The following is a 20,723-nucleotide window of genomic DNA, read 5'->3' as shown; positions in this document are numbered from 1 at the left end:
GTTATAAATACAAGAAGTTGGTATGAATGAAAGCAAGATTTGTGAGGAACTGAACTATACCTCAAAATTAATGATTAAAAAATAAGAATAAAATTAGAGTTATATGATGATTACGTGAATCTTTATCCTTACTACAGTTTGAAAGTTGAAAGTAGGTAAGATCTTTTACAGGGTGAGGGTGAGGGTGGAAGTTTGGCCAAATTTGGAAGCTAATGATATGGAAATAAGTGGAGGATACAGGGGCATCTTGGTCAAGTGGAGAGATTGCTGAGCTGAGATGAGATGTGGGTCCGATGATGTCGGTAATGGATATCCAAGTAATAAGGGTTGAAAGCAAAGGGTACGGTGAGGAATTTGGGTTTTGGAATGAATAAATAGAGAGAGATTGGGGAAAACCAAACCAGATGAGAGATGGGCTAAATTCGGATCATTTTTACCATTTCTGTTCTTCTTTTGGCGTCTCACTGAAATAGCAAAACACAAAGGGAAAGATCTGCAACAAACCCAAACCCCAACCCCAACCCCCTTGTTTTCAGCGTCTTTCTCTCTTTTCTTTTTCAAGCAAAGCTGCAAGAAAGCAAATCCAGAGATCCCATATCTTTTTTCTTTCCGTGTCAAAAATCGACCAATCTTGGAGCTTTCCATTAATGTTTTCTTGCTGCTTTTCCCCATAAAAATCTTGTCTTTTTCTGGTTTCTTGTTTTGGTTGGCAACTATGTTTAGGTCAGAGACAACAAGCAGGAACAGCAGCAGCAGCTTTCTTCTCTCCAATCCTGGTGGTAATCAGAGCAGTTTCAAGCATGTTTCAGCAGCTGAAGGAGACTTCTTCAAGAGTAGAGATCAATTCATGGGTTCGGATCTTTTCCATAACCAGAGTCAGCAGAGCTGTGGACTGGCGCGGTTTCGATCCGCTCCAAGCTCCTTTCTTGCGGCCCTTTTGGATTCTACTACTGATAACAGCAGCAGTGGTGATGAATCTGAAGCTTTATTAATGTCAGCTTTCATGAATGGGCCTCCTGATCTGAATCACAAGGGCAGCAATAATAATGGTGGTAATCAGGTGTTGCACTATCAGCAGCATATGAAGCAAGAAGCTGGGGTTGAGTCGGATCCCCGACCCGGGTTCGTGAACGGGCAAATGGGTTATGAGACTGCTGTGTCTGGGGGTGGGGGTGCTATTGTCGGATCTTATTCTGTGGGAATGGAGAGTCAAGTTCATGTAGCTGTGAGTAGTAATAGCTCAAATCTTGTCAGGCAGAGTAGTTCTCCTGCTGGATTCTTCAATGGTATTCCTCTATTTCTTGAGTTTTTGCTATCTCTTTGTTTGATGTTTGCTTGGATTGATTTAATTTTGAGCTCATGTTTGTTTGCTGGATTGAAATTCTTGCCTTCTTTTTTTTTTTTTGGTTGATGATTAGGGTTGACTTTCTAGGCTTTCCTGATCCGGAATATGAGGAATGCGAAATGAAAAATAAGTCCCCAAAAAAAACATGAAAATTACCTTGTTGATATTTTCTTATTTTAAATTTCACATATTTTTCTCTATTCTGTCATTTTCATATATCTCTAGATTCCATGACGCCTCTTTTGTTGATGCTGTACTATTTTAAGGAGGATATATTCCATTCGCATTTCAATGTTAGGAAGCAGAAAGAAGAAGATATTTCTGAAAAAAGCCTTGATATTGGTTTTCTCTTTTAATTTTCTTTCTTCGTGATCTTTTTGATAAGTGAAGTGCCTAATTACTAGATTTATAGATCATTGAAAGACCAAGAACTCAGGATTGTTGCTGCTTTGCCTGCTTGTCATGATGTATCCGTGTTAACATCGGCTGATTTTTTTACATAATTTAAGCAGACTTTTGTGACATTTTGTTTGGCCCTCAGGATATGGGGTAATGGGAGAGGTGGGAAACTACAGAGTCCACAATCAAGCAAAAGCCAATGCTTCAGCTAGTAATGGTATGAGCAATCACATGAACTTTTCATCTGCTCCGTGTTCGAGCTCGAGGTACATGCCTAGCATACCAGAAAATGTAAACGAGAGCATCAGCACATGTAACCCTGAAAACGGACAGTCAAGAAACAGTGATAGCGGCAATGGCAGAGAATATGAAGCCGGCTTCACACACGACTCGTGGAACGGTTCTCCCTTCAACAACTTGAAAAGAAACCGAGATGGTGATCTGAAAATGTTTTCCAATTTCAATGGACTGGAAAATCAGGTCTGGCATTTCCCCTTTGTTGTGTTTTGTTTTATTTGGGTTTGTCGTTGTTGATGTTCGTGTTACTGATGTCGATTCTTGTAATCAGAATGGGGAAACTAGGAAAAGTACTCCTGGTTTGGTTCATCATTTGAGCTTGCCGAAAAATTCTTCCGCCGAAATGGCAGAGGTTGAGAAGTTTCTTCAATTTCAACAAGACACCGTTCCTTGTCAAATTCGGGCCAAAAGAGGCTGTGCCACTCATCCAAGAAGTATAGCTGAAAGGGTAAAATTCTTCTCCATTCAGCTAGATTGGACACATTCTTTTCACCATTATGTACGAGCATATCACCTGTACGAGGTATTAGGAACTCATAATATTTGAAGTATAAACATATGATTTTCTAATTCGCAGATGAGACGGACCAGGATTAGCGAAAAAATGAAGAAGTTGCAAGATCTTTTCCCAAATATGGATAAGGTATATACATCTTCGACTCCCAAGTGCATCTCATACACTATTCACTTGGATTAATTACAACTACTTCCTGAAGTTCTTCCCCTCCAAATGTCTCGTTACCTGGTTTGGGATCAGTCGCAAGACGCCTGCACCCCTATGTTTCTGGAAAATCAACTTTAATGCTGTATTAAATTTCTAAGCACTACTGCGTGTTCAAACAGAATGGGGTGGTACGTGAATGAGATAAACTTAGGGGGATATTGACAATATTAAATATGAAAGGAATATAGTACTCTTCTTATCCTTCAGCAATGTAAATGTAAGATGATTGTTTCTGATTTTCGCTTTTACTTTTGCTGATGTTGATGGCAGCAAACAAACACAGCTGATATGTTGGACTTGGCAGTTGAGTACATTAAAGACCTTCAGAAACAAGTCCAGGTAATAATACCGATACATGATACATCCGTTTCAACGAAAAAGAACATCATTCGAAACATGAGACCTCTCACCAACCTCATCTTCCCCTCATTATACTTTCTCATTTCTTGTGTAGACTCTCTCGGAGACGAGGGCAAAGTGCAGTTGCTCGACGAAACCTCAGCAAACAAGTCCAACAACGTAGTCGACCATCAAATGGCTATTGTTGTAACACTCTGACGGTAGGAGAAGATCATTCGAGCTCCATTGTTGGCATCGTTGCTTCCTCAACTTGCCTTGTTGATCTTCAGTTTGGCACAGAGTGCAGATGTAATATCTTTTAGAGTATGATGTATTAGGTTGATTTGGTCCCTCTAGTCTTATGAATAAATTGTGTATAGAAGGTGCTTAAACTTGAAGCCTGTATTTTGGGATATATAGCTTAATGCGTTTTAGCTGACTAATGCTACACTTGCTTCCCAAAATTATGTTCATCTTTACGTGGCAGATTAAGACTCAGGTTCAAAACTGGAATATTTAATTCATCATATCTGAACTAATTATTCGTCGTGTGATTTTTGAACAGTTTAAAAATAATTGTTTATTACATTTACACCCTCTAATTTTGGTCTGTTTATACAAATTTGTATAATTGCATAAAATTACGGTCAAAAAGTATGAATAATTTGTGTATTTTTGAAGTGTATGTATAATTCTTCAAAAAACAATGATATTTATGTAAATGGTGTTGATTTTTATGTGAGTATATTTGTAATTATCCAAAAACAGAAATATTATAAACAAATTATAGATTAAAAAATATAAATATAATTATTCCTAAAAAAATATAATTCTACTTCTTGATATATATATATATATATACACACACATATAACAAGAAGTAGATTTCAGACAAGTTATTTTAGGAAAGTGAAGCATCCATCCATCATATTAAATAGCTCATTGGCTGAATCGTACGATACGATATTGATTGTCTATTTTTGCAAGGAAGCAGCCGTGTATTCATTAATTCTACAGAAAAATCAATTTTCTTTTCATTTCCTTTTCCCTATTGTCTCTTTTTTAGTATAGAAAAAATATTGGGAAGGAAATGGAAAGACAGCGCGTAATTCCGCGTACAAGACTCTCCGACGAAGTCAAAGTCTTTACAAAGCTTTATTTTCCCTTCATCTCCTCTGCTTCCCTTTTTGCTTTTTCTGTACTTACACCATAATCACATACCTATAATCTCAATCAAATACGTATACTATCTGTAAGGCAGAGGCAGCAGATACTGTACATACCTCTGTAATTGGTTTTCGTTTGATTGGAACTGTAGGAAAGATTGGGGAATTCAGGAGAGATGTCGAATTTACACGGAGGGGATTTCAGCAATAAAATTGACTATGTGTTTAAAATCGTATTGATCGGCGATTCGGCCGTCGGGAAATCGCAGCTTCTGGCGCGATTCGCCAGGAACGAGTTTAGTTTGGACTCCAGGTCCACGATCGGAGTGGAGTTCCAGACGCGGACACTTATGATCGATCACAAGAGTGTCAAGGCGCAGATTTGGGACACCGCTGGCCAGGAAAGGTACTCTTTTTTTTTTTTTTTTTGGGTTTCTTTTTTGGTTGTAGAGTTCACTTTTTCTTTTGATTGGCGGGTTGACTTGAGTTGTGCGCTCTTTTTTTTGCGTGGTCAAATTTTAGGTGTTGAGCCAGTAACCAAAGATCTGATAACTTATGCAACTAGAGGCGGTTGCTTTATATATAGTGTAGTAGTTCTTCGAGGAGTTTCGGAAAGAATTCATGGAAATGTAAGGATGATGATATATATGGGTTTGGAATTGATTACATATTTGGTTATAATGGAATTTATATAAATGGATTTCGATCTAGTTGAAATATTAGGGAAACCTTTTTCTCTATGACAAAAGGTGGTTCTTGCCATGCCTTGAATACACTGGCTTAAGGCAGACTTGATTGCTCTTTCTGGGTTACGAGCCGGTTGGTTGGTGTTGAAAATGGAAGTATAATAAAAACTTTTGCATTCGGTTATAAAGAATAAATGACGGAAAGTATAGGATTAAATCCCTCTAGAGCCAACTTTTCTTTCAGTGTGAAATTAGGCGGATGAGTGGAACGTCAAAGATAAAAAGAAAGTCCTTATTTTAATTTTTATTTACCTTATTATCAACAAATATAATTTTCTTTCAAAAATATTTTGTTCCATTTATTCTCCTGCTTAAAGTTTTTTTCATCTTTATTCTTCATTTTTGCTAGCGCAATTTCTATTTAATATTTTGTGCATGAGTTTTTCTCTTTTTTTGTTTTTGTTTGCTTTTCTCAAGAGTTTTTAAAATTTTGTTTATAATTCATTAAGAGTAATTTGAAATAGTTTTAATGATCTGTTCATCTAATAGAACACGATAAAGAAGAAAGGATTAATTGGTAAAACTATAAAAGTTAATCTTCCGCGAACTGAGATTAACTGCTTTAGTGCTTTTCTGGTCCATTTTACCCCCACCTAGTAGCTGATTTTCTTCTAGTCTTCCTAAATTAAAATAAATTTATGTGCAATAACTTGGTGCTTTGGGTTACTTGGTTAAGATGATATAGTCCCAGTGAGATATGAGAAGGGTCCTCGAGCTCTATGCTATAGGTAATGTCCATGAGAATCGTTAGAGTGATCGGTGGTGATTTGGCTTGATCTTTTGCTATCTAATTGAAGCTTCTTGTTAATGGTGATGAAATATTCATTCCACAACCTCCTTTGACCTCCACTGCGTTTGTCATTGTGTTGCTAATTTTACTTTCTATTCTCTATTATGCTTTAGTAGGCAAGAAAATTAACCAGTGTGATTCTGGTTGAGGTGGCTTCATATGTAGATTCATCCCTTTTGACTTTATCATGTGTCAGTGCTTGAATTTTCTTATCATGGGAACTGTAACCTCCAAATCCATTTATTTTTCATGTCTTTGTATTTTGAATAGCTGCTGCAGTGACTTCTGAAGTTAACAGTGGAGCGTGTAATGCTGATCAAATGAGCTTGGGCCTCAAACTTACCATTTTCATGTAAATAACAACACAATAAATGCCCAAGCTGTTCCCGTTTTGTTTGTGAAGTGAGTGTGCGTTAATGACCGGTTGCTTCCACTAGTTCCACCCTGGTTATATCGTTTTACCCATATAAGTGATATATTTTTGTAAAGCCCTGTGGTATGTCATGAACACGAGCTTTGTTTTCCTTTCATACTTTGTGAAATTCAGCAACTTTAAACTGAAAGGTGAATCGTATATATGATTCTGATATTTCAAATATCATTTTTTGCCTGCTTTTTTATATCTGCTAAATACCCTTTCCAAAGAGAAAGACTGAAAAGAATCACTATCACATGTTACCAATGCTGATTTCTTCACCTGGATTTTGAAACTTGATGACTTCAGATATAGGGCTGTGACCAGTGCGTATTATAGAGGAGCAGTGGGGGCAATGCTAGTTTATGATATCACCAAACGTCAATCATTTGATCATGTAGCTAGGTGGCTGGAGGAATTGCGTGGCCATGCTGACAAGAACATTGTCATTATGCTTGTAGGCAACAAATCTGACCTGGAAAGTCATCGATCTGTAACAACAGAAGATGCTAAGGATTTTGCCCAGAGGGAGAACCTATTCTTTATGGAAACATCAGCACTTGAGGCAACCAATGTTGAGCCAGCTTTCATAACTGTCCTGACCGAGATTTATCGCGTAGTCAGCAAGAAATCACTTGTTGCAAATGAAGCAGAATCTGGAGGAAATGAAGCACTTCTCAAGGGAACCAAGATTGTTGTTCCTGGACAAGAACCGGTACCTGCTGGCAGCAAGTTCAGCTGTTGTGGATCGTAGTACAGCCATTTGTTCATTTTTCAGAGTGTATTTTTTGTTGTAAGCACCTGAGGCCAATATAAATTTTTCCACAGTTCAAATAACACGTGTGTATGATTTATATTTTTTTTATTTGCAACTTCGATCCTTCCTGAATTTCTTCCACCCTGACTACCCCTCCCCCCTGAGATTGTACCCAACATTCCAACAACACATCTCCAAACAAAAACATTTAGTTTCTACCCAGTTATTATTCATTACTGCATGTCAAGATTTAATGGGAACAATTTGGGTTTTCTATCTACTTTTGAGTTTTACTTGCAGAGCTCGTATTTGCAATTTTTCACAAACTCTCATCCAATGGAAGGAGAAATTTCCAGTCAGGTTATTTTCACTCACAGGTTTCAATTCGCTTACGGGTGAATGCTTAATCTATCCCCTTTGCCACAGAACTACGAAATCGCATCACAAGGTTGGAATAAATGATGTTTTCCAATGTTCATCAAGTGTGTGAATTGCAAATCAATGCAAAATCCGTCACTTGGATAGTCTTCCATATTAGGCTGTTGTGGAATCTATAACCATGAAAACAAAGATGGAACTGAATCAGCTGGCTCTGGCTAATTCAATTACAAGACAACATTCTAAAGCTATCAAAACTCTTGTCATCCACTATTGCCACAACGTGTAGTAGATTCTGCCTATATTTATCTTGCAAGAATTATCTCCCATTAGTAAGTTCTCAAGGAATTCGAGTGTTACTTTAACCAATCTTCAACTCTCGATACATGCTTTAGCTTTAATTCGACTTAGCAGAATATGATCAAATAATTAGCCCCCTTGCACGTGAAAGTGCTGGTGGCATCATCATACGGATAGCTATAAGATGTGGGGCAAGCTTTCTTGAAAATCTCTGAATAATTACTGGGCTTGCAGACCTCTGGATTGTTGAACTCTCCTGCACAACAATACTGAGGCTCATTGAAAGCCAGGCATGCGCTTTTACAGGCCACTGTGGTCTCACCATTACTCTTATCGTACCCTCTCACCTGCAACTTCTCCGGGCATTCCAGGTTCAAGTTCGACGTGCAATTCACGGCAGAACAGTTACCTGACCCGCCAGATGGAATGATAGAAACAGGCACGTTGAACCCGTCGACAAGGCTGACGTCGTAAAAGTCTAACGGGCTGTCTAAAGTGAACTCCGCCAGGGAAACTGGTGGAGCACCGCCAGTACCTCCGCATTCCAAGAGGCCCCCGCCGCAGTCGCCGGTGGTGCAGTTCCCCTGCTTGCCTGATTGGTCGAAGTTGCAACCTGTTCGTGGCCAGAAGCGGCCGGACCACCCGGTGGGTGCAGGGACATCAGTTTTTTGATCTGGTTTGAGCTCCAGGCCGCCGCTCATTAGCAGAGGTTTCCCAGAGCCTGACAGGATTCCGGGCCACACAGTTTCTTTACATCTGTTTTGTAATGTGAAAACCGCAGCATTTGCACCTGGAAATGACAAAACATGAATCCAATAAACAGTTAGTTAAAAACAATTTCAGGGTCTTCTGATTCAATTAACCTTGGAAAAACGGATAAAAACCTGTGAAGATTGGCAGTAAGACAAGGAAAAGAGGATACGATGCCATAACGATGAACCAAATCAAGTGTGCGGTATAGAATGGTGGAAACTAGGAATGTACTTATTTATATATAACAAAATAATAGTTGGTCGCAATAATTGTTTTACTCCTTTTTTCTGGTTGCTGTTCAGTTGGAAGGCGTGGTTTCACCGTTGCGGACACTGACAATTTAATGCGGGGAAGTCATATGAATGGTTGAAGAAGCGTACAGGTTTCATCATGGGCGCTGATATGAAAGGAAGGTCTGAGAATGAACAGAAATCACAGAATCTGGCATGAATGTAAGTTACATGATGTGATTGGTTTGATTGGTTGTACACACTGTAATGGATCCGTTTTAATGGAGTGGATCTACTTTTGATCATGTTATTATGGAAAATTCTTAACATTGATTAAGTGTAATATACTTGTCGTATTATTGGTTATTTTTTTTTAACTGTACATTAATTTTATAAGAAAAATGTATTGCACTCAACATATAATTAGTTTGAGTTTGACAAAATCCGATTTGAATTAGAATGCTTTGCAATTCCTTTCCAAGTAGCATATGTGTTGGTGGCATGTGCAGTGTAATGTAACTAGCTTACATGTGCGATGTTGATAAACCCTCCATTCTTGCAATCTTTTTCCCATGCATGAAATCCTTCTTCTCCAATCTTTCTAGATATGATATAAGCACACATGAATTTAGAAATATTAATAAAAGTCATGTTTTAGAATATAGTTTGGAGGGGGGAAAAGCATTATTCTTAAATTTAAATTATATATATTTAAAAAAGAGTTGGATATGAGACACTAAAGTACAGGTAAAAGTATGGAGTTGAAAAAAATATTCTTTTTTAATTCAACTATTTTCATTGTTAAAAGTCAGGCTGAGTGAAGAAGGGGGAAGGAGAAATAGTGCGAAATGGAGGAGATCTAAGTGAAGATTCTCGCTAATCAGACGAGACTTGAGAAGACAGGCTTCCAAAACTACAAATTTCATGCCTTGAATTCTAAAACATGACCCGGCAGCACTACTAAATCAAACACATGTAGAGGTAGTTTAAGCTAAATCACATGAATTTAAAAATAATAATAATAGTGCAGCGGAGTACTAATTCAAATATCACAATATTCATAACATTTGCATCATTGAATTGAATGTTTCCCGACATGCAGAGCTTTTAATTGTGCAAAGAAATAACATAGGATATTCAATTTTTAGATGGTCATTTGATCTTCAAAGAAAACTTTTAATAAAGAGCATGATGGCAGAAAGTGCAGTATATATGCAATATGTACCTAAATATCAGTATGTGTCAATATGATTATATATGTATAAGCCCAAGATCCATGAGAGGTGCCAACGTAATTATCTATAAAGCCCAAGACCTGCGCACAAAAGCCGTAATATTTTATTCGATTTGCGAATTTTCATTTATGATGCATAAAAACGGATACAACATGGTGTGAACATGAGACAAGACATTTCTATAAACTTTTGAGCATGATACGTCCTCTAACAAAATCGTATTATCTAACTATTCACATGTCATATTAATATGCATGTAAATATACAAACATGCATGTATATATCCATTTGGATCTGGATAAATTGATGGAATTATAAAAATATATAAATTTAGATGATAGCTGCTAAATCTTTTTAAGCAGTTTAATTTGAAACCGTCAATTTTCTGTTAATTCTTATTGTGTAAATACTTTACAATTGAAACACTAGCAAAAGATCCGAGAGGTGGTAATCTATCAATCTCTGTGTGGCTTTGGCATTACCAACAACCAACCTTTACGCATATTATAACAGCAGGTTAGAGATAAACATGAATTATAAATACAGAGGCATGCACCCTGGCTGGCTCTGTTTACAACTATGAGCCACCAATTAATGTATGTACCTCGAAATAGTTACTGTATGCAACAGTCTGAACGAATCAGAAATAAATGGAATTATACGGTACACAATCTTCAGGCATCTCCTCTATTTCCTTTCAGATTAATAACGGCAAGCTCCTGTTCTACAAACTCCCCAGCACACATGGCAGGGTACTTGCTGGCTACAGGCGAGTCCGCAAAGTGGCTTAAAGGTTTTAGCACTGCATCGGATGCTATGTGTGCAAAAAGCTAGACAAGAAAGCCAAATTTTAGCATGTAAAATTAGAATCAGGGACACAATTGGCAAAGAGAAAGTGCGAGAAATAAAATGATCTTAACCACATGGCTAGTCTCACCGTTGAAGATACTCTCCACAGGCTGCTGTTTTGCTCCAAAGCTAATTTTATTGCATCAATTGTGCGGTCAGTTACAACAACTTCATGCATGCCAGCTATGCACTCTCCAGCGGTCAACCACTCTATCTGCATATCCGTACAATGTTAAGGCTTTGAAGAGAAAATGATTAATCTCCAAGACAGAATATGTAAGGAAAAAGATCTAAGGATAAATCTTTCCCAAATTATCGATCAGTCAATCAGGTGAGAATTCAAATGGGTTAAAATGACTCAATATTCTGTCCTTTCTCGACATTAGTAACTTCAGTCGCCTTAGGTACAATAAGCTACTCTTTCAGCTATTTAGATGTTGACACCATCCAAAAACTTTGCTCATCTTTTTTTATAAATATCCAATAAAGAAAATAAATGTAAGACAATCAGCTTCAACCCTCCACTACTTACTGACGAGAAATTGTTTTCTTTAAATATGTGGATACCCAGGAAAACATACCTCCTTTCCTGTTTGAATGAGGAGGCATCCAACAGGAACTTTAACCTCCATTTTTTGCCCATTTCTCAGCCATATATTTAGTCCTGGGAATCTACTCCTGCCATGAATTGTAAGAAAATTGAGATCATAATGATATCCAGCAAACACAGTGCCTATTTTGCCATGGCGTCTCAGATCGCTTCCCGTTGGAGCAAGTAGGTGTGGTCCCTGAAAGTGAGAAGATATAAATATTCATAGACCTACATTAGGTGATGAAGCAAGTCATGCATAATCAATACAGCAACAGAGAAACTGTGCAAAGACCTCAAGGAAAACCTCAAAATCTCAAAAAAAAACACCTGGAATAAATCAAATTGATAAAAACACCAAAAGAGAGATGCATGCTATTAAGACATGTGAATGGCTTTAAGGGTCTCAGATAGATTGGAATAATGAAAGGCCAAGAGAACCAGAAGCATTTGTATAAGAAAAGTGGACTCTGTCACAATTTTATCTGAAGAAAACAGGCCTGTATAAGTCAGAGGATGAACTGAAGAAAAATATAACTCTCTCAATCCAATAACAACAAATTTTGTAACCTAAAGTCTATCACAGTAGGGAGTACACCAATATCTTTTTCCCTCTTCGAAGAAAAAATACAATCCACAAGCCGAAGGAACTAGTTTCTTTGCCTTTACATGCTCCAACAGCCAAGTGAAGTGCAACGTCTTTCAAAAGGGTCCTTTCTGATAGAAATGGCACCAATGTATATGTTTGTTTTAGTAAGCTGATGGACAAACAAAAGATGAACATCTGAGAAAAATCGTGGCATTGTACCTTATTCAATTGTTCATCACAGAAAAATTTTATCATTGATAACTAAATTCTTTGAGTGAAAGGAACAGGATGTGATGCTCTTTTGGCATTTTTAACATCTTTTAAGGCATGGCTAGTTGAGTTTCTGAGTATGTTCTTTTTTCAGACTGTAAAGAGACTGATGAAACTAATACTATTAAGCCATTATGATTGCAGAGGGAGAACGAAGAGTTTAAAAATACTTAAAAGATGACAGCGTATGAGAAAATAATCCAAATCCCTGCAGCAATATGCATAAGATATCTATCTATGATCTTGAGAAAAGCTCTCTTCTCTTAATCTGATGATTGAGAGCTATACCAATGTAATCCAAGAGCCATGAAGTTAGCCATCCAGAGGAGAAAAGAAATTTACTTGTGAATCCTCAATGATATGATTGGTTTAAAATATGTCAGCTGTTGGGTTCCTCTGCTTGGAGGTGGTTCCAGCTCAATACCATCAAGAATTCCAAGCAGAAGAATATTGGCAGTGACAACAGGACCGCCGTAGTCAGAAGAAATGGAGTTCTAAAGGAATCTGATTGAACTTTAATGAGTGCAATTTTCTTCCATTTTGAGATCTTCAAAATAAACAAAACAACACAACTGAATGGTGACTGCAGGATAGCTTCTCCAGTCAGTTTATTATTTTCTCCAAAAGTTTATGCATTACCTAAGCTTTCAGGTGTGTGGGTGTGCTTCAGCCCACCCCACAGCAAACAAATTTATTCCATCCAGGAGACAATTATCATCCTATCTCAGAGGTGGGTAGGAAGTAAAAGCAGTCATAAACATTGCTTATATTTCTAGCTCTTATCAAAATATATTCATCAAAACTGAGTTCGAGAATGAAATGTAATATTGCTTGAAACAACAGTAACCTGCTTCATAAGAGAAGTGAAGGCGTCCTTTTGCAGGCCAAAGCCAACTGCAGCCATTTCAGCAACAGCCTGACAAAGAATAGCAAAGTATGAGAAAATTGTAACTAGCCATGCAAAAACAAGGAATGTGAAGCTGACCTCTATTGCAGATATCATTTTATATCCCCATGAGTCCATTGTTTCTTGCCACTCGGGAAACCCCTCAGGTATGACAGGCTCTGAGTTAAGTTCCTGTAAGAAGAAGACACATCAGCATAAGAAGCCCAACGACCTCAATCATAGAACCCCTAACTAAGCTGACCTTAAACCGGGTATCTGATGGCCGTGGACCAACTCTCCACATATATCGCCATTTAGGGTCTGGCCCAGAGGGAGTGGATGGTTGAAATTCTATGGGCATTGCTCTTAGCTTCTCTTGCATTTCTGCATCCACTAAACTACGTGGTACTTCAACTCCTTCAGGAGTCACTCCAACCTGAGTAAACATAACATCAAGAAAGCTATTAGCATGAGTCTTGCCATGCCAGGAAACTCAAGTGGCCTCTGAAGCAGATTTTGTGGAGTCACTCAAAAAGGCAAGGATGGGAGGCCTAGTCATACATTTTATCAACTATGTATGTCCCTTCAAGCTAGAGTGAACTCAAAATGAAGAAAAAGATGAGACAGAAAATATATAAGAAATGAACGGCAGCTCAATAGATCTACTTTTTAGTTGTATAGTTTTTGTCTGCTTAAGTCTAAAAAAGCCAGGTCGTCCAATTGCACCCAAATCTCACGGAATTTTTGGGACAGCAGAAAGATATGATAAAACTGATCCATGGAAATCACATTGAGCATTAACACCAGGGAAATCAAAAGTTTGTTGTATAGAATTCTGGTTGTGGAAGCCCTAAGAAATCAATTGTCTATTCTACGGAACAAAACACATGGAAAATGTTTGTGCCAATACAAACTTAAGAAATTTTATCTAAATTATGCAATTATTCATTTTCCCTTCCATTTTACAGATTAAATTCTATATCTAATGATGCATAAGTCAGGTAATCAACAATTCATGAATAAACCACAAGGACAGAGACTGTGAGAGCCTGTTTCACTATTATAATATATTAAAAGAAAGTGTGTCACCATAAAACTTTACAGGCATACTATTTGCAGACTAAAGAAATATGTGCAATCCAAAAGCGCAACCGTGGTGTCTCAAATAATTAGATAGTTCAAGAATAGGATGTTAAATACTTGAACTACAGTTCAAGTTTAGTATATGGTTCATCAAAATGACTTTACAGAAAATAGATCAAATTATCTGATAGTTTATATTTGAAGTCTTATTTGCACAAAGTGTCTGTTATGGATATGTTCTTCTGTCAATCTAATTAACTGTGGGAAAGAGAAGAGAAGGATTAGTGTTTTCACACAGTTAATCGTTAAAATAGATAGACATCTATTTTGGGTGGCAAGAGCACAGAGGACGCAATTGAGGATCTCATTAAGCAGTCATGTCATCCCATTAAGGATTGCAGAATGCAAATTAGACATATAATTGCTAAGTACAGCTAAGTCTGCCAAGTATGTGCCATCAACATATGCTATCTTCAAACACAAATGGAGCTACTAATATCAATATGCCAACTTCTATCAATTTTACGATTTACGTGCTCAAAAATGAAATACCACATAATTTTGAAGTAACTTACTCAATTTCATGTATTACAACTTTAGTTTATGTCCATCACCAACTTCCAGTACAAAACACACAGCACTCCATATAATTGATCAACTTATGAAATAATTGAAAAATTACTTAAATATTTTGAGATGTGCAAAAACAACGGCAAACAAGCAAGATGCACACATTAAGTACAAAAGACCATAAAATATCAATGTATTAATGTGATTGTAAAATATAAAACACATGCACAATTTTGGCGGTACGATACACAAAAAGCACTAAATTGACAGCTCAAAATCACAATCCAAAAAAAATCACTCCCAAATCAATACCACGCATATCCAATTTCGAATACCAAGCCTCATTTTGACCAGACCTCAAACGCACTACATATAAAGTGAGAAACAAACTGACCTGGTAATGGAGATGCGGGCGTTCTTGTCGGCGCTTGAAATCATCAGGCATTTCGAAATACTTTTCCATCATATCGAGGAACCGATCGTTGTCTTCGGCAGTACATCGGGGATCTTTGACAAGTAAAGCTCCCGTCTCCCTCAGGGTACGACTGACCTCCGAGCACAAAATCTTCAGGTTGGAATCGAACTCCTCTCCATCCCGGCTCGGCAGTTCTCCGGAGAATTCTAAGTATGGCGCGAGATCAATCACCGGAATCTGCATAGCTAGGTTTTAGAGAGAGATTGAGACGGAAATGGTGAGCGGGGGTTTTTGGATTTGGAGATGTTTGGTGAAGAAGAGCGATGGCGGGAGAATTATTGTGTTACCTTTTTGGCTTTTTCCTTTTTCCATTTATTGGGTGATTGTGATTCTCTTTTCATGGTTGGGATTTGGAATTTCCACCTCGAGATCCTTGATTTTGTATTTTTGTTTTGTTTATTATTAAATTTCAACAACGTTCGTTCAATTGTTAAGTTTGCTCAACTACAAGTTTCAACTGTAATTTTCAAAATTGTGTTTCGCCTCAATAATTATTCATACCAATATGGGAAGATATTGATCTAATTTAAATTACCTCATCAGTAAAAATTACTCGTATAAATAAGTCACTTCAATTAATAGCATGATCTCAATCAATCAAATTGAATAAACGATCATAATTAATCGAGTCGTCAAAAAGTAGATAATAAAATAAAATTACTAATGTGTCTCTTGTGAAACAATTAGATTTAACTTTACCAAATAAAATTTTGGATAAAATGGTGAACGAATATCACTTTTTTAAATTAGATTAATGGTATAAAAATCACTTTTTTTTTTAATAGTATACTCTAATCATACCTTAATATGACAAATAAATAAAATATAATAGTAAAGGGCATTCATCGATATTTTTCTTAAGAAGTGAAGATCACTCACACCAATACGACATATAGTTGATGACAATAAGGGTACATCTTTTTCCTTCCAAACTTATATCTTTTTATTTTGGTTTCATTGATTAAATTTGGCAAACATTATACAACAATGGAAAGCAAGCCGACCTCGGTTACATAGTAATAGCAGCCGTAAAGATGAAAATTAGAGCTAATTGCATAGATCATAGATCACTGCCTACCTTCAACTCACACAAATTCATAACCATCTATACAAAGTAAAACGTAGAGCATGTCCTGAAATTCAGTGGGAATCTGGTTTCTCAATTAATGTTTGAGTTGCAGCACATGGCCTTGCTCTTCCTCCGCCGTCCACCCCACTACTCTAAAACTTTTCTTTATTCCGCTGCTTTAAATGCAGATTCCTTACTCCCCGATTTAAACACTTCACTCCCACACCCCACTCTCACTCCTCCCATACATATACTACATTCAGTATTCAGACTTGTTCACGGTACAGTATACACTTCTATGCGTGTGTAAGTGGGTACAATGATGTTGATGAGGGGAGTATTGTGGATTACCAGCATTTTGCTGCTGCTGATTGGTTCGTATTCGGTGAATGCCAGCCTGTCGGCTGATCTCCACGCGGCGATGGCGTTCAGAGACGCAATGGGTGGTGCTATCTCCACCGCGTGGACTGGCAATGACTTCTGCATATGGCCTGGAATCGTATGCGAACCGGGTACTCTACGGGTCACAGACATTGTCCTACGGGCTGAGGACACATCCGACCCAACTCTAGCAAACCAGAAGCTTCTCTGGACGGGTGACTGGACTGGGCTAATCTCGGATTCCCTTTGCCTGCTCGATCAGCTCACTACTCTCATCGTCACCGACTGGGGCTCCATCTCCGGCGAAATCCCGCCCTGCATTACCTCCCTTTCCCGTCTCCGGATTCTGGACCTCTCAGGAAACAGAATCTCTGGCGGTATCCCGACGGATATTGGAAAGCTGAGCCAACTCGTTGTTTTGAATCTTGCGGATAACGAACTCTCAGGGTCCATTCCCGCGTCCATTGTCGACCTCAGCAGCCTCAAGCTTCTTGACATAAGCAACAACAAACTCTCCGGGGAAATCCCATCGGACATCGGGAAGCTCAAAATGCTGAGCCGGGCCATAATGGGCGGGAACCAACTCAGCGGCTCGATGCCTACTTCAATCGCTGCTCTCTCCAGGATGGCCGATTTGGACCTGTCGATGAACCAGATATCCGGCTCCATTCCCGAACAGATCGGGTCAATGCCAGTTTTATCAACCCTCAATCTTTACTCTAACCAACTGTCGGGAGAGATACCAGCCAGTCTGTTCAGCAACACTGGTCTAAATCACTTGAATCTGAGCAGAAATTCATTAGAAGGGAAGCTACCAGATAGCTTCAGCCCGGAAAATTACTATACAGTGCTGGATCTATCCTATAATAGGTTAAGCGGTGAAGTTCCAAAGTCTATCGGATCAGTGAAATACATGGGAGCTTTGGATTTGAGCAACAACAGCTTTGAAACCTAGCCCCATCACCACATCTGCTTTTGCAACTTTTTCTCAGTTGTGATGTTAATTTTCATTTTTCCTTAACATGATGTAAGACTGTTCTGGATGGTGTGTGAATTTTAACAAATCATATACTCTCTCATTACTTGCAACTCACAGAAAAATATTGGTTTTTTCTGCTAGAACACTGGCAACCAAACCAATAAAAAGAGAAATGTCTAGCCTGCGAGTTAAACAGCTCGTTTTTCAGCCAAAAGCAGAAAATGAACAAAAAAGTTAATATCAGTGAAAGATAACAGGAAAAATCGTCTAACACTTTGAAAATTCAATTGAAACCAGATTTAATTGAGATTGAAATTCATAAAGCTACTTAAACCAGAGGTTTACTGACTAAAAGAAACTACAGCAGAACAAATGTACACGATCAACCCGACTGCGTGGCCTAACATCACAAACAACCCGGAAGTAAACCCATCAAACTGACCCAAACCCGTGTCTTAACAGATGTCAGTTCATCTAAGCCCTCTCGCCTCTAATCCTCCTAGCAAGTTGAATATCCTTAGGCATGATAGTAACTCTCTTAGCGTGAATAGCACAGAGGTTGGTATCCTCAAACAGCCCAACCAAATACGCCTCCGCCGCCTCCTGCAGCGCAGCCACGGCGGAGCTCTGGAACCTCAGATCAGTCTTGAAGTCCTGAGCAATTTCTCGAACCAGCCTCTGGAAGGGCAGTTTCCGGATCAGAAGCTCAGTGGATTTCTGGTACTTGCGGATCTCACGGAGTGCAACGGTTCCAGGGCGGAAGCGGTGAGGCTTCTTGACTCCACCGGTGGCGGGGGCGGACTTCCTGGCGGCCTTGGTGGCCAGCTGCTTCCTCGGGGCCTTGCCTCCGGTGGACTTGCGAGCAGTCTGCTTAGTACGAGCCATCTGAAGAGATAATGATGGAAGAATCAAGAGGGAAATAGAGACAGGGAAAATCTGTATCTATAAATTGGATTGCTGAGAATGAATGGAGTGAGTGCAGCAGGTGGCGGTATGTGTTTATATAAAGCCTAAAGGAGAGAACAAGCGGGAGGGGAAATTTTTCAAGATGAACGTGGGGGGTTAGAGGGTAAGGATTGGCCGTTGATAGTGAATAGATGGGACGGTGGAGATTGGAGAAAGTTTGCTGATTATCCGCGTTATGCTGTGGGAGCCAGTGAGGATTTGACACGTAAGATAACGTGTGGGTTTTCATTTTCCCGCTTCGGGCTGTAAATTGGCGAATAAGATTTGAGGGTCCAAATTTTGAATTTGAGGAACAATTATTATTTGAATTCTGATAATTACATTCTTTATTTTATGATACTTTTGTTCCCTTAACCGTAATATTCGAGTAATTATAGACATAATAGCAATACCTATTTTAAGAAAATTGAATATATCGACTTTATTTATAATAATTTGTTATTAATAATTTCATAAAGTCAAACATAAATGTTTTAATATATTCGTCGCGACGTTATTGATATTATATGTCAATATTTTTTATGAACTTATATATATTAGCAGCAATAAATATATTAATCTTCTTTCATAATACAACTTGTTCTTTTAGCTTGGACTTAATAATTATATACCTAATTACTACATAAGTAAGTGTAATATCATTTATTACAATGATATTTATAGTGATAAAAATTGTCAATTGATTCAATTTTGACATGACTCAAATAGACACGAGTCCTTAATTGTGTCACGCTACTATATGATCTTAATGTATCTAGTTAATTCAATTGATTGAAAAAGTATAATTATAATATTTATATAGTTTTTAGTATACATTTGGTCAAGCAAAAGATCACCTAATTCATATGTGAGTTCTGTAATTTATAATAATAGAGTTTGATTAAATGTTTCCATAATTCTAAAAGATTTTATACATAAAGATGGACTTTAATTTCATTGTAGGATCATTAGATACACATGGCATATATATATATAAATTAAGTGTTCTTTTCTTTGTTAAGACTATGTTGATTAATTATTTGGAATACTATGTGGTTATACATGCTTTCAATGTTTCGTATGAGCAGTTAATGGACGAGTTTCATAAGTTTAATACACCTTTATAATGTTTTGATTCGTTTTCTGAGTGTTTTGTTTTGTTTTGTGGAAATAGAGAGAGAAAAATAAAGATAAATAAGTGTGTGTTAGAGATAGTATGTATGTTTGGATTTGTTTTTTGAGATAATTTAAAATAAGTATTATATATTTAATGTTGTGTTTTGGGAGACAAAAATTGCTATTCATTGTCAAATCATGTATTTGGAGATAATTTAAAATAAGTATTATATGTTTAATATTGTATTTTGGGAGACAAAAATTACTATTCATTGTCAAATCATGCCTTTTTTATATATATTTATGTATATGTGTGTGTATATATATATATGTATTTTTTATGCTAAAACAGTTAAAAATGATGGCAAACATTGGGTATGTTTTTGACTTGTCTCGAAAATAAGTTGGAAATGAAAACAAACATAGTGCTTATTTTCACAGTGTTTTTTCCACATACATTTCGCTATGACGTTTTGAAAATATATGCAAAATTATTATTTGTATTCATATATTATTTCAATTGTAATTTAGTTTCCATAAAATTTAATTGCTAGAGACCTTAATCAATTATATTTAGGAGATAACGGACTATTTCAGTGCATTTAAAAGATACAAGACTATTACGACACATTTGAAAGATAAGGGATTAGAGTGAATAATAATAAGAAACAAGAGATCGATAGAGACATTCATTTTAAATGACGTAACGTTTGATGCAAGAGAAATTAACAAAAAAATAACTAGAGTAGCAATGTAGCACTGCATTGGAAGAGTGTCGACTTTTGTATAATATGAATAAAAGAAAATGTCATAAAGATTTTCTTTAACAAATGAAGCAAATTATAAGAATTATTTTTTATAATTAGCGGTCTCGGCACGTCGTCTCAGTGTGCCTATAATAAATAATTTTTTTATATTTTAAATTAATTATAAGCACAAAATTATATTTTAACACATTATATTTAAAATTATAAATAAAGAAAGACATAAAAAATCTATTTTTATTTTTAATTTAGACCAAAAAAAAAAAAGGAAAAAAAACTAAACT

At 37.1% G+C, this 20,723-nt stretch overlaps 6 protein-coding genes across 6 annotated transcripts; 3 read left to right on the top strand and 3 right to left on the bottom strand.

Annotated features, from left to right (window-relative positions):
- On the top strand, nt 368-3,590 carry LOC105168857 (transcription factor bHLH130). The gene is made up of 6 exons (XM_011089037.2): nt 368-1,286; nt 1,887-2,224; nt 2,313-2,489; nt 2,619-2,684; nt 3,036-3,104; nt 3,220-3,590. Exons 1-6 carry the CDS (start codon nt 716-718, stop codon nt 3,286-3,288), a joined length of 1,290 nt encoding a protein of 429 aa, XP_011087339.1. The 5' UTR covers nt 368-715; the 3' UTR covers nt 3,289-3,590.
- Nucleotides 4,145-7,241, top strand: LOC105168851 (ras-related protein RGP1). The gene is made up of 2 exons (XM_011089025.2): nt 4,145-4,676; nt 6,531-7,241. The coding sequence occupies exons 1-2, from the start codon at nt 4,447-4,449 to the stop codon at nt 6,973-6,975; spliced, it is 675 nt and encodes a 224-aa protein (XP_011087327.1). The 5' UTR covers nt 4,145-4,446; the 3' UTR covers nt 6,976-7,241.
- Nucleotides 7,428-8,893, bottom strand: LOC105168845 (pathogenesis-related protein 5-like). Its single transcript, XM_011089011.2, has 2 exons — nt 8,541-8,893; nt 7,428-8,446 (listed from the first exon to the last, which is right to left on the bottom strand). The coding sequence occupies exons 1-2, from the start codon at nt 8,584-8,586 to the stop codon at nt 7,764-7,766; spliced, it is 729 nt and encodes a 242-aa protein (XP_011087313.1). The 5' UTR covers nt 8,587-8,893; the 3' UTR covers nt 7,428-7,763.
- LOC105168835 lies at nt 10,318-15,542 on the bottom strand. Its single transcript, XM_011088999.2, has 7 exons — nt 15,105-15,542; nt 13,320-13,493; nt 13,157-13,249; nt 13,019-13,087; nt 11,305-11,511; nt 10,812-10,937; nt 10,318-10,704 (listed from the first exon to the last, which is right to left on the bottom strand). Exons 1-7 carry the CDS (start codon nt 15,366-15,368, stop codon nt 10,549-10,551), a joined length of 1,089 nt encoding a protein of 362 aa, XP_011087301.1. The 5' UTR covers nt 15,369-15,542; the 3' UTR covers nt 10,318-10,548.
- LOC105168829 (DNA damage-repair/toleration protein DRT100-like) lies at nt 16,101-17,674 on the top strand. Its single transcript, XM_011088988.2, has one exon. It carries the CDS (start codon nt 16,574-16,576, stop codon nt 17,588-17,590), a length of 1,017 nt encoding a protein of 338 aa, XP_011087290.1. The 5' UTR covers nt 16,101-16,573; the 3' UTR covers nt 17,591-17,674.
- On the bottom strand, nt 17,837-18,603 carry LOC105168818 (histone H3.2). The gene has a single exon (XM_011088978.2). The coding sequence runs from the start codon at nt 18,497-18,499 to the stop codon at nt 18,089-18,091; it is 411 nt and encodes a 136-aa protein (XP_011087280.1). The 5' UTR covers nt 18,500-18,603; the 3' UTR covers nt 17,837-18,088.

This window comes from Sesamum indicum, linkage group LG1 (genome assembly GCF_000512975.1).
Source record: "Sesamum indicum cultivar Zhongzhi No. 13 linkage group LG1, S_indicum_v1.0, whole genome shotgun sequence".
Lineage (NCBI taxonomy): Eukaryota > Viridiplantae > Streptophyta > Magnoliopsida > Lamiales > Pedaliaceae > Sesamum > Sesamum indicum.
This window is presented reverse-complemented; position numbering and strand designations above follow the sequence as displayed.